The sequence below is a fragment of the Labrus bergylta genome, chromosome 20 (genome assembly GCF_963930695.1).
Source record: "Labrus bergylta chromosome 20, fLabBer1.1, whole genome shotgun sequence".
Lineage (NCBI taxonomy): Eukaryota > Metazoa > Chordata > Actinopteri > Labriformes > Labridae > Labrus > Labrus bergylta.
Window position 1 is genome coordinate 20,658,427 of NC_089214.1, and position 13,057 is coordinate 20,671,483.

Below are 13,057 nucleotides of genomic sequence, written 5' to 3' on the forward strand. Positions count from 1 at the left end.
CCTGGGAGGTGTGCATCCATTACTGTGCTCAGGTGTTAACAGGTTCCATGTGTGTTTACACTTCATATATTGTTCCACATGCTGCTGCTGCCACAGTGGGTACGAGGCCTTTCTGGACTGTTACTGCAGTGTGAGAGGGAGAAACACAGAGGAAACACATTTAATCCACTGCATGCTGTTAACCCTGCTGCAGGAATGTCACCCATCTGAGGAAGGAGAACACTCGGCGGTGCAGCCTGGAGGCGGCAGAGGTGGTGCCGACGCTGTAAAGGGTGGATTTGGGGGGGGGGGGGGGGGTGGGGACAGGGAGTATTTGTGCATGAATAAAAATCCACTGGTGGGTGTCAGCTTGAAGTTGCTTCTAAACAAATTGGGGCTCTTTTGATGGAGGCTGGTCGGCAACCTCATTAAATTTGCATCTGAATACAAACAGCTTGACCGCCCAGTGCTGAACAAAATGGCTGATGCTAATGACCGTGCCGCCGCTGCTGGATGCAGCTTTTGTGGAGGCCGAGCTGTGACTGCTGGATATCGTTGTGCAGGAGGAGGCCTGGCTAAAGAATACAGTGTGCTGTGTGCTTGTGTAGCTCATACTTTTTATCCAAATTTCACCAGCAGAGTACTCCCTTACAAAATAGTTATGCCTGTATTAAGATGTACAACACGACTAAAAACATTTAAAGAGAGTCAGAAGCTTTTTCCTAAAAAAATACAAAATCCACTCCACAAAAGTAATGCAACTAATCACACCTGGGCCTCCATACATGTGTGGAGGTGACTGCGGGACCTATATCCTCTGCCTGGATTTTCATGTTTTGTGCTGTTTTGTTTGACACAGGATGTTTCTGGGCGGGTAGCTTGTGTATTTCCCTCAGCCAATGACAATTCAGCGATTGGACGCAATTCAAACCGCCGAAACACCAAGCAGACAAAGCTCCTTCTAAAGGGAGAGTGACCTTTATGTTTCCTTTATCGCGTTAATCGTTGTTTTGTTTACGTCACTCATTAAAAAATAAAGCAGCAAGGCAGAGGAAAAGTTTGTATTCCAGCTCGTGTCCTCGTGTGAGCACATAGAACATGTGACATAGATGTTGTGACTTCTTTGCATTCTCCAAAATGTTGGTTCCTATAAACCATTTGGGAATTTCTCCTATTATTTGACTTTTCATAAGCAATCAATAAAACAGTGTTTCAGCTCTGGTTGTTTCTTTCCTGTTGAGATATCATATTTAATTTTCAATTATTTCATTTGAATGAAAATGGGTCACCTGTGTCAGTGTTTCTGCAGTGGAAGTAGTAGCTATCACAAAGGCCTTAAACCTCTTAAACCGTGTTTTGAAAAGTATGCAGGGACCCCGGGTCCAAGCTGCATGTCAGTTCTTGCAAAGCGAGTACATTTCAGGGAAGCTTCTGCACATGCTAAGGTAAAAAGAGACTTCATGATTTGAAACACGGGGCATGTTTGGTGAGTTCCTCTCCTCCCTTGGGCCACCTGACACCCTTGGGTGAGCAGGCGAAGTGGAATCAAGCTAAAGCAAACAGCAGTCACATTAGGCGGTCCAGGAAGGGGACATTGTTATTATTGGGGGGGGGGAGGGTCCTGGGGGAGGTCCTGAGCCTCGCTAATGCACGCTGCCGCTAAGTGGCTAGCTGCTAATAGTGTTTTCCTGTCCTAATGGAAAGAAACAAGGGTCAGCGCTCAGCCAAGACACACACACACACACACACACACACTTTGGCAAGGCAGACAACAGGATGTCTTCCTTGTGGTTGTCATGGTGACTGGGGAAACCGTTGAGTGTGAACTTTTCAACCCGAGCAACCCCAGTCTCGCTTTATGTGACGCACATGCCACATAACACATCGACTGTGGACTCCCGGCATGGTTGCTGTGACGTTTGGAGTTGTAAAAATGGAAATACTTCAGCTTCAGTTTAGAAACTCCAGAGGAGGAATGAGCGCCATCTCCAAACAAACTGTCAAAATCAAGCTTTTAACTGTCCTGCATGTTGCTGTGTGAGTACACATTAAGCAAGAATTCAGCCAGAAAGAAACACTCTCCCACTGTGGTCAGGACAGTTTGTTCCAGTTAAAAAAAAAAAAAAAGTGGTACGTAATGAAAATCACCAAATAGTATCATTCTGCGAGAATCTCTCCGGGTCAGGTCATTCAGATGGTACACACAGGAGGATGTTTTGGTCTTAAGATGACAGTGATGCCTCAAAAAATTAGCTAACACCAAAACCACTGCATGGATAAACCACTTTGCCCTTTAGGAAAAACAAACTCCTGTAAAACCTCAAAACCAACAGTCCTGAAAAACTGCACTCATCCCCAAGACCACAAAAAAAGTTTAGGTGTAAAAGAACTCAACGGGAATAGCTTCTTTTAAAAGACATTTTTGTGCCATTTCAATTTTATTAAAAGGAGAGCTAAAGAGAGACAGGAAATGACAGGAGGAGAGAGCGGGCGATGACATACAGCAAAGGGCCGAGGTCGGATTCAAACCCACAACTGCAGTGATGAGGACTATGGCCTCTGTACATGGAGTAAGCACCATAACCACTAGGTTATCAGACACACTACAGTTTGTTTTATTTTAAAACATTATCGGCAAAACATCTGTGTTTTAGCAGAAGTTAGTCTAAATGTTGCTCTGTATTAAGCACTGTATTTGTATTTCTACCAGCAGTGCAGGGTTAATTAAATATGTATTTATGACAGTTTGTGCTGTAAGTGAGGACACATGTCATGTTGTCACAGGGTGGTTAGGAGCCTAGTAGCAGTGGTTCTCAAAGGAGGTCCAGTATACGTCCAGTAAAAAAAACAGAAGAACAATTAAATAAATAAAAAGTCATTTTAATGGAAGTTTTCTTTCACACTCACAATCAAGCTTATAGTCTGATCACAGAGAGATGTTGGACATTCACCCAGAACAAGACACAAACAGGTCACTTTATCAGACAAAAATAGATATATTTAAATCTTTACAATAAGCTTGAATCATGAAACGTACACAGAGGAGTGTGCACATCTACAGTCAAACACTGATTCTTTTTTACTCCTCAAGAAAAACAACTCATTGTTTGTACCCTGGTGTCAGTGTAAAATTCTTGTTTTAGCAACAACAACTTTTTTTTTAAACTTTCTTTTTTTTTTTTTTTTTTTTTTACAAATGTGCAAATAAGACAGATTTGGAATCCTTCAGCGCTCAGTGTAGAAAAAAGTCCAGGATCCTCCAGAGCAGGGACAGAGCTCTCACTCCACCTCAGTCCTGCCCGCTCAAGTTTAAATACAGCTCCTCGCTGCTTTGCTCTTTCATTTTCAAGTAAAGTGCTCCTCTAGCAAAAACCACACGGCATGAGATCAGTCTCGTATTTTTTCGCCACTGGTTAAAATAAAAACTCAAACCCAAAAGTCCAATGGACGAATAAAGGGAATGTCTTTTAAAGTTTAAAAAAAAAAAGCAAAAGCCAACGATTTCGAGGCAGTCCTGGCTGTTTGTGTCACAAAGTCCCAGCAGGAATCATACAAACTCCAGCTTGCCATGTCCGCTGTACATCCCCCAGTGCACCAGACTCAGGATCTTGTCATTGCCTAAGTCGGCCTGCCTCATCTTATCGCAGGTCAGGCAGCAGTTCTCGTGTCCTGTCACGGGAACCATGCATTCCAGGTCCAGCTTTGCCACGTGACCCTTCTTGGTGTGATGGCCGTGGAAGCTGTAGTGGAGCCGCGACAGCATCTGTTGCCGCTGGTCCTGCAGACGCTTGTTCTCACTGCGTAGCATTCTCAACGCCAGCATGATGAGCAGCACCAGGATGAGGCCGCCGGCAATGGGGACTGCGATCACCGCTGCCCGGAACCAAACCTCCTTAGCCGAGGCCAGCTCCTGAACCCGGGTCACCAGGTTCCTGTTGTTGCCGTCTGGCTGGTACCGACTGTGATCTGCAGAAACACCAAAAATCAGTCATTTATCTGCATACTCCACATTTGAATGTACAGCATGTATGCAGCAGAGAGCCTTATTTATTTTACAGCACAAACATCTTAATGAGAAGCATTCACAGTTTCTTAACTGTCATGCCAGTAACCACAGACAGACGGGGAGTGAGCAAGTGAGAGAGGCCAGCAGAGCCAAAAACAAATGAGTCACCTTGTGCCGACTCAGAGCCAGAAATTAATTTGAGCTAATAAACTATAGTCTGCTCTGGTTGGGGTCACAACAGACAGTCCCCTCAGGACAACTCCCCGTCCCTCTCTGTGCTCCTTTTCATAACACTACAAGCTTGTGTTTCTGCCCAACATGAAGCCTTGTCAGGGAATATTCATTCTACAAGGCACATTCCTCCTCAGTGGGAAAATTACATGGTGCACACATAATAAAAAGAGAGAATATATCTGATCTCTTTCCAAGTGCTTAAGGTAAACTGGCTGCTCCCTGCCTTCCCAGGCAGAGCTAGAGCCCATTAAAAGTCAAATTGAAGTTCTGTAAGGCAGAAAGAAGGGGGGTATGGGGGGGCAGGGGTGGCCTGCATGTCCATAAACAGCAAAAGTGTTTGAAGAACCCTACAGCTCAACGCATTGCCTCTGGAACAGGAAAGGGGGAATAAATTGAATATTTGCTGAGGAGGAATTGTAAAAATCCCCCCAGAGAGCCCAACAGTATTAAAACCAGCCAAACAGAATTTCAGATTTCAGTTTCAGTGAAAAGGTAAACATCCTAACAGCCCGTGATTCAGCTCTGTGAGGTTCCCTCTTTACCTGTCGAGTCCCTGGTGTGCGCCAGGTCATGCAGGCCTCTGTAGTTGCACATATCATCGTGGCAGCACTCCAGCGTCGCAGACGAGGCTCCACTGAGGGCGTCCGAGACCCTCGAGCTGCTGCTGCTGCAGACATCTGCTGCATTGGCGATGGGGTCTAAACACCCGTGCGTGAGGGGAGAGTTTGCATTGAGAGGGTCCAGGACCTTTGTGAAGCAGGCATTCAGTTCTGATTTGCACATGTATCCGGTGGCTACACAGTGCGGTGCGTCACAGTAACACCTTATTTCTCCTGGAAATGCACGGAAAGGGAAAGATGTCGGGTTAGAATTAAGGATAGACATTTTTAAAAACTTCAAATCAAAGCGTTTTATGCGTCTTTTCATTGGGCTGATAAACAGTCAAACTTGGCATGTGTTTAGGACACTGTGGGGGTTTGAAGGGGCATTTATTATTAAAGTGTTCACATAATTCAGCCCTGTGATGGCTATACTTTGTGTTTACCCTCTAGTACAGCTCTGACAGTTTTTTATTAAAATGTTTTGGGATACTTAATTCTTCCAAATGCAACCCACTTGCATTTGGAAGTGTTTGCTCATAAAGTATCTGCTCTGCCCGGCAATTAACAGCCAGGGAACTTACAGGACCGCATGGGAATATTCCTCTTTTGCAACCATTCAGCAAATATGCCTTCAGTTCAGAACTTCTCATGCAAAATGCTCCTTTTTGTTTTCTGTTTTATAAAACAGGAACCGTGTAGCTCATAATTAGTGGTTTGTTTGCCAAAGTCAATTTCTTTCAACCCCATAGGAAACTCGTAAAGAGGGAGGGAGAAAGAAGGGGGGGGTGCCTGAGCACAGGAGTCTCCTTTCCCCTGTTTGCACGCAAAGCTTTACTTGTGGTCAGGAGGAGAGCCTGGGGTTGATGTGTGGTGGGGTGGGGGGGGGGGGGGGGGGGCAGGGTGCACTGAGGTCTCATCTAAAGAGCTTCCAGCAACCTTATCATTAAGGCTGCCTGCTTTGACATGGGCCCACTCATTACTTCAGGGCTTCTATTTTAGAAAACAGTAATGTAGGCCAAAACGCTGCTCTGAATAAAAACACATAATTTATCATTTGATTTGAGAGCTTTTACTGCCTTTAAGTTCTGTAAAGTCTATTTGTAATCTTTCACAAGAAGGCTGATGATTATTTCACAGGAAAACAAGTATGGGAAGCTGGAAATTTTAGAAGTAATTCCATAAATCATCAATAAAGAGTTGGGTTGAAGTCTCCCATTAAGTTTCAATCAGATGTATTCAAAACCTGAGCTGAAACTAGAGCACTATAGGCTTGAAACTTTCAGCGCTACACATTTCATTCTTCTCGCCGCTAATGTCCTTTGAATGCATCAACTTGCAGTGCAGGAGCACATTCATCAGATCAGTGTTTTCCCTGTGAATGATTGGAGCAGCAGGGCCCGGGCAGGTCATTTGGAGAATATTTCATTAGAGAGGAGAGGCCCCTTTGTGGGCTGAGGGAGGGAGGGAGGGAGGGAGAGGGGCTGAGGGAGGGGGGTAGAGAAACAGGCAGAGAAGTGAGGCTTTTTAGTCCTGCTCAAGTCTCTTATGAATGGCAGCTTGAAAACTGAGTTAAACACAAGTTAAGTGAAACATACAAGATAAATGACACAGGGATTGAGCTTTTACTGTATTTAAAGGAATTATCTTTACAGATTTTTTATTTTTTTTGCAAGGGGTCACCTTCCTCAGAATAAGTCAATTATTGCAGCTGTGATCATTTTAGTTCTTATCAGAAATTTGAGAATTAGAAAAATATAATGACAGTAAATGGAATTAAATAATGTAAATAATCCTACATAGACAGTTCATTTGGGATTTTAAAAAAACATGGTGAAATGTATGTATTTCACAAAACTAATATTTGCAGCATCATCCAAGTGAGCTTCTTAGAATTAATCAATTCAGTCTTGATTAGTGACAAACATGGACACATCTATTTTAGTTTGGGTGTTTCTCCTTGTTTGAATGTTGTCTTAACAGTGTAGAAAAATGTAATTGTTTGACAAAAAAAAGGGAAAAAAATGGGGATGACGTTTACAATTAATCATTTAAATTAACAAAGAAAGCTAGTTTTCAATGGAAGATCTAAATCCCCCCTCTAGTAGCACCTTTCTTATTTTACTTTTTTTGAATTATAATCTAAATGCTACACAAAGTGATGTCGGCTGTAAGACCAGGAGAGAAGTTTTACAAGGTCCAGCTTGAGATAAAGTTGAGTGGTTTCAGTTCAGCCTTGTTTTGTCGCTGATTTCAAGTAGTTACCAAACATGTCCTCCTGTCTCAAGACTCAAAGTTTAGTTACCTTTAGTAAGAAGAACAGCCATGGCACAAAGTTCCAGTTGAAGCCAAATGGAAATGAAACTGGACTGGCGATCCATCTACACCAAATTACTGCGCAAAAAAAAAAAAACACGTCCTCGTTTATATCCAGTAGAGCCCGCTGGACGACAAAAAGATTTAACATGGAGCTACAAATGAGGCATTCCTGCGATGAAACACGACAGCTCACAATCCTTACAGACACTACAAAGTAGCAGAAGTGACTCTGAAGTGTTTCCTTTCCCACATGGATACAGAAAAAGTTTCTTTAAAAGCAGTCCGACATTTCTTGAGGACGCAACACTCAGCGTCTTCTTCTTCGGGTGAAAAAAAAAAAAGAAGCTACATATACTCCGTTCGTAGAGATGAAACGTGATATAAAAGTTGTCACCGCTTGTCCTCCTCAGCCACTGGATGCGGACGGTCACGGAGGTGCATCACTTTTGTATTCCTGGACGGAGAAATGTTGGGAAATAAACGTCGAACCAACTCCGCCGGACCAAAGACTGCACGCAGACTCCGGTCAAAGAAGATTCAGCAGAAGAAATAGCTGTGGTCTGTCAGAGCACCGCCCCCTTCACTCTGATTGGTCAGATCACCGAGAGGGGAAGTCAGGTAGGTTACCTAGCAACAGTCATTCCGGTGCTACCCTTCAAAATAAGTGGAACCAAATTTACATGGCTAGGGAAATAAAATGATTTCCTTAACAAAAAAAATAAATGCAGGATAAACAGATAAGGCAATTAAAACAGAAACAATTATACTGATTTAAATAATGAATGCTATCTGGTTAATGAATAATGTCAGTTACTCAACAGCGAGAAGGAATTCTAACACTATCAACAAGAAATAGCCTATAAATCATCTCTCTCAATTACCCACTTTATTTTACTTGATATGTCATCTCTTTTAAAATTATTTAATCATGTATTCTACCTTGCCATCAGAAATTGTCTATTTTTTCTTAAGCAGCAACTTTAGCTTTAAATAAACTGTATTCCGGATGTGATTTTCATGTTTTATTTCCAGCTTGATGGTAGAACTAATGTCATGCCAGTCTATTCATTCATGAGCCTTCATTTCCATAATACCATATTCCATATGTCATTATCGGATTCCATTGGCCCTGGTAACAGTCAGTCCACCAACCTACACTGATAAAGTCTCTTTATTGGTCTTTATTTTTGCAGGGGTTTGGGTGTTTCATTATTAATAGTTACATTTTTTTGCAATTGAAAAACACAAAACACGGTTACATTTTCCTTCTCGTGTCTGTGCTACATAGTGCCTTTAAATGTATTTGAATAAACAGCTTGCAGTACTTATTCAACCTACTCAAAGAGCTTTAAACTAAATTACAAACGTGAACTTTTTTATCCAGATTATCCATGCAGTTATTTACTGACATTGTACATAGGGGTTAGGGGTTATATTGCTCTACGAATTCACCTCTGGATCCATCTCATATGTCGACATATTAAAGAAGTATGTGTGTTACCTGCAGTGTCATCATCGCTGCTGCAGCCAGGATGACGCCGCTGTGAGCCGCTTCCCTTCAGGCTACAGACTGCTGCTGCAGGGAGGAGCGGACAGCCGTTTACACAAATTAGCAATCCAAAAAGGCACATGGCGCCACTGAGACGACACACACACACACACACACACACACACACACACACACACACACACACACACACACACACACACACACACACACACGCCCAACGCGCGTGCACGAACACGATTGCCTTTTCACAACTATGCAAAATAACACGTGTGCGCGCAATCTCTATCAGCAACAACTTCTTTTTCTCTCCAACAAATAAATAAGGAAATTAAACTAACTTAGTGACCCTAATCAAATATAATATGTTCCTTTGTATCTGACTATATTTTAGAGTTTTAATTGGTTTTATCAGTGACAGAGAGCCTTAACTGTGACAGCAATATTATTAGCTCCTGGGGGGGGGGTCATTACGGAAGACCGAGCCTGTCTCTGTCTGCAGAAGTAAAGCCTCTGAAGGCCGGGACTGACCACCAGACAACAGGATGAGGATTCTGCTTTAGGGAACAGAGAAAACCACTCTTTGCAATTACCGTAATTATCTGCAATTCCACTGAGGCGCCAGTCCACAACGGGCGTTACATCCTTTATCTAGAGACTGCTGCGAACTGCAAAAAAAAAAGGTGGAACAGAGAAATACTGGTTTATGATGATTCAGGTGATTCTCATGAGAAATTACCTTCTTTGGTTTAGTATCAGTTTCTGTGATACTGGGTGTAACTAGCCTACAACATGAAGACTGTTAAGCCTCTGTAGCGGATTTATAATCCGTGCATTAGCTCATTAAAGACTCATTTTCCTATAATTTGGTCCAAAAATGAACCGAACTGCTCCTTTACAGGCTGTGCGTTTACGCCTCTGTCTCACTAAACCTGTCTTTACTTGTAGTTGGACAGGTTTTTATTGCCATCTGGTGGTCAAAAGGGGTATGATTTCCTCTATTATTTTACAAAATGTCATCTTCTCAGATTTTTTTTTTGCTATTGAATTTTGTAAATATTGTAAATATATTTATTATATATATTATATTATAAGAATATTTGTAAATATTAAAGAGGGGCTAGCTATTATTGTGCTGTCTTTTTGAAAATGTTGAAATTGCTTATCTGCACTTTAATCCTCTAGTATGGATAAAGCCTTACTAATGTTTACCATAAAACATCACAAGAACATATTTTGTTTGAATCTGGACAAATCTTCAACAAAAGTTGCAAAAATCCATATTTTTTTATTTGTATAACCTGGAGCTTTACACTAAAACTTTATCCAAGTAGATGCACCAATTACCTGCATGACATCACTGAGACATCAAGGTATTTCCTCAGAGATTAGAGATGTACAGAGATCATTTGAATACAATCTGTATTCATAGAAGTCAATAAAGAAAGTAAACTAATCTTGATGACTATGACAAGAAAAAGAAAAATGTATGAGAAAAATCCTTGACATGGATTATGAGTTGGACCTGCTTGACATTTATAAGTAAGGAAACCAAAGTGTGTGTCTTGCCATGCTGGGAGGATGAGCGTCAACAAGCTTTCAGCTCAGGGAGGGAGAGAGGGAGAGAGGGAGGGGGGGTTGTTCTAAGTGGCCTTTTAGGCAGTGATTACAGCCCACAGGTTGTGTCTGCTTTCACACATTAGGAGAAACTTTTAGGTGTGACCTGGGACAGACAGTAGGGGCTTTGCTTAACAAAAGACCCCCTGCTGTTGGATCAACGACGGCTGGGTCGCTGCTGAGATAGCTGAAGGGGGGAGTGGAGGTCAAGTCTATACTGGAGAATGCTCGTCTGGTTTTTTAACATAAGTTTAAACACAAGACGTAAAAAACTCCTTCAAATGAGGCCGAAGTGTTCTTATTTTGCAGAAATGTTCCCACTTTGAAGATCTGAACCTCTCCATGACACACCAAGACACACTCTGAGGCTGACAGACTTCCTCTGACACCTCTCAGCTTCCTCTCCTCTCTTTGATGTGAGCCATATCAAGGTCTCAGAAGAATCAGAGACAGGCAGACTGTCTCCGAGCTCCGTGATCTATTTTATTCTCCTGCAGATAATGGAGCAGCACACACACACACACACACACACACACACACACACACACACACACACACACACACACACACACACACACACACACACACACACTGCATCAGAGCGCTGTGAGGATACAAACTGTAGACGTGCAGTGAGCAGCTTTGATGTTATAGATTGAGTTACAGACTCAGCATTCAGACGCATCCATGCAGAGTTTATCTGAAGTGCTGCAGGACAGGAAACTGACAGTTGACTTTGTTTTTACTTGTTTTATGTGGAGAATTAATCCAGCAGCTCTCTGTTCTCTTTTCCACATTCAGAGATGACTCTGAAGATAGTGTTTGTTTGATCATCTGCAACTCTGCCTCTTGAGTCTGAAGATATTGTGAATCTTTAATAACACAGTTTAAGAGCAAGGAAATGTTGTCTACATGAAATGTTTAAATCTTTCTGACTTTCTATAGATGACATTTTACTGATAGACAATCTACAAAGCAAAAACCACTGCAGCAAGTTAAAACAAAAATGTAAAGTCAGAAATGAACAAACTTAGACAACTGCAAGAGAAAAACTCTGCAAATCAAGCTTTTGTTTTTGATTTTATGCACTTGTTCTATGTTTGCTGTTGACGCAGTCATTTCACACAGTCGTTCATTTGAAGCGTGTTTCTTTTGCTTCAATAATTTGATATGTTGTTTGATGTGTTTATGAAGATGCATCATTTTTTACTTTTGTCCGTTTCACAAACTACAAAGTTGCCACAAACTGAATATTAAATTAAAATATTTGCACAGACACCTGCAAGCATTTCCCTTTTTGTGCATGTCTCTCAAAAACACATGAAAGAGCACACTAAGGTTGGAAAATGTCTGAAAACACAGGTAGTAGTTTCAATATGAATGCACATAAATGCAGCAAGAAAATGAGAGAAGAGCACAACCACTCAATGGATCTGTAATGATTTTCAGTGAAACTGTCTTTGGGGGCGCCAAATCCTAATCTCGCCTAGGGCACCAAAACGGCTGGAGCCGGCCCTGCCTGTGAGGTTTATGAAAACTTCAAAACTATTATCACTGTAATCTGTGAAGAATATCTGCTCAGACTGAAGAGCGGCCTCATGGTTCGTTATCATGACCAAAATTGTTTTTTGTTTTTTTTGTGATGTGAAAGAAAAGTCAGCTCTGCAAGTTAAGACTGGATCAGGACATACCAAGATCTGTCTCTGATATGATAACACTTGTCTGAGGAGCGGAGCAGGTCAGAGCTCTGCTCAGTCTGTGGTGCAGGACATTAAATCACCAGCAGAGGGAAGAAGAGTTTAATTTTTTAAGATGTGGTCCTACTCCATGTATGTTGTTTTTACACAGTATTTGGACAACTCTGGAGAAGTCAAATTTGCATTACAAAAGTTTTTTCTGACATGAAATCTATTTTTTTTCCCAACATCTCACATTCATTCTCAAAATAAAAATGCTGATTTGTTTATTCAAAGCTACATAGCACTAAAATGGAACATATGTATTTGAACTTGTCAAAATGCAACAAAGAACAATTTCTGAGTCTTCACTTTTCTTTAAATGCTTGGCCCTCATACTCTGATTTATATGCTGTCTTCATTAAATTGCCCTAAAGACTATTACAATCGCTTCTGGAGCAGTATTAACAGATAAAACTCAATTTACTCTGTCCCAGCTCATAAACAATCAGGTCTTGTTTTGGTCAGTCAGGTTTTTTCCTCAGAAGTCTGCTCAAATCCTCTGAAATCCTCCGAGTTCAATCCCATCTGTGGCCCCTTTTCCAGCATGTCATGCCCCACTCTCTCTTCGGTTTCTGACTCTATCCACTGTCTCTAAGACAAATGCATAAAAAGGCCACAGTAAAAGAAAAAAAAAAAAAGTTAAATTTTTATTCCTACGTCAAACGCAATAACAAATTGAAGCTTCAGCGTCCATCAAAAAGCCGAGAACAACATCTTCCTGGAGAGGCATATTTTATTTCATTTGTCAATATACTTCAGGAAACAATATACAAAGCAATGATGTGGTCACCGTTACTGAATGTGTGATGCTGTTCAAAGACTCAGAAAGCATTGGTGGGACAAAAAAAAAACAAAAAAAAAACAGGCCTTCTGGCAGCCGCGGACCCTGCTCTTTGACTGACAGGGAAAAAATGAAACAAAGCGAGAGATAAGTGCTGGAAACAAAACCCTTGTTGAAGATCTTTTCAGACACGAGGTGAGGTCTACTGTTAAAACGAGATTTAAGACTTTCAACAAGGCACTAGCGTCACGACCAAACCAATGAAATAACCAGTGC

The 13,057-nt window shown here is 41.6% G+C and overlaps 1 protein-coding gene across 1 annotated transcript; it reads right to left on the reverse strand.

Moving 5' to 3' along the window:
- Window positions 1-2,843: 2,843 nt before the first annotated feature.
- bambia (BMP and activin membrane-bound inhibitor (Xenopus laevis) homolog a) lies at window positions 2,844-7,680 on the reverse strand. Its single transcript, XM_020630969.3, has 3 exons — window positions 7,124-7,680; window positions 4,762-5,052; window positions 2,844-3,945 (listed from the first exon to the last, which is right to left on the reverse strand). Exons 1-3 carry the CDS (start codon window positions 7,197-7,199, stop codon window positions 3,527-3,529), a joined length of 786 nt encoding a protein of 261 aa, XP_020486625.1. The 5' UTR covers window positions 7,200-7,680; the 3' UTR covers window positions 2,844-3,526.
- Between the last annotated feature and the right edge of the window lie 5,377 nt (window positions 7,681-13,057).

Excerpts from the sequence above, each read along its gene's own strand:
- bambia (XM_020630969.3), bottom strand. The coding sequence starts at position 7,199 with ATGGATCGCCAGTCCAGTTTCATTTCCATTTGGCTTCAACTGGAACTT. Across the intron at positions 5,053-7,123 it reads GGCTGTTCTTCTTACTAAAG|GAGAAATAAGGTGTTACTGT; the intron begins GTAACTAAACTT and ends GTGCATTTCCAG. Across the intron at positions 3,946-4,761 it reads GCACACCAGGGACTCGACAG|ATCACAGTCGGTACCAGCCA; the intron begins GTAAAGAGGGAA and ends GTGTTTCTGCAG.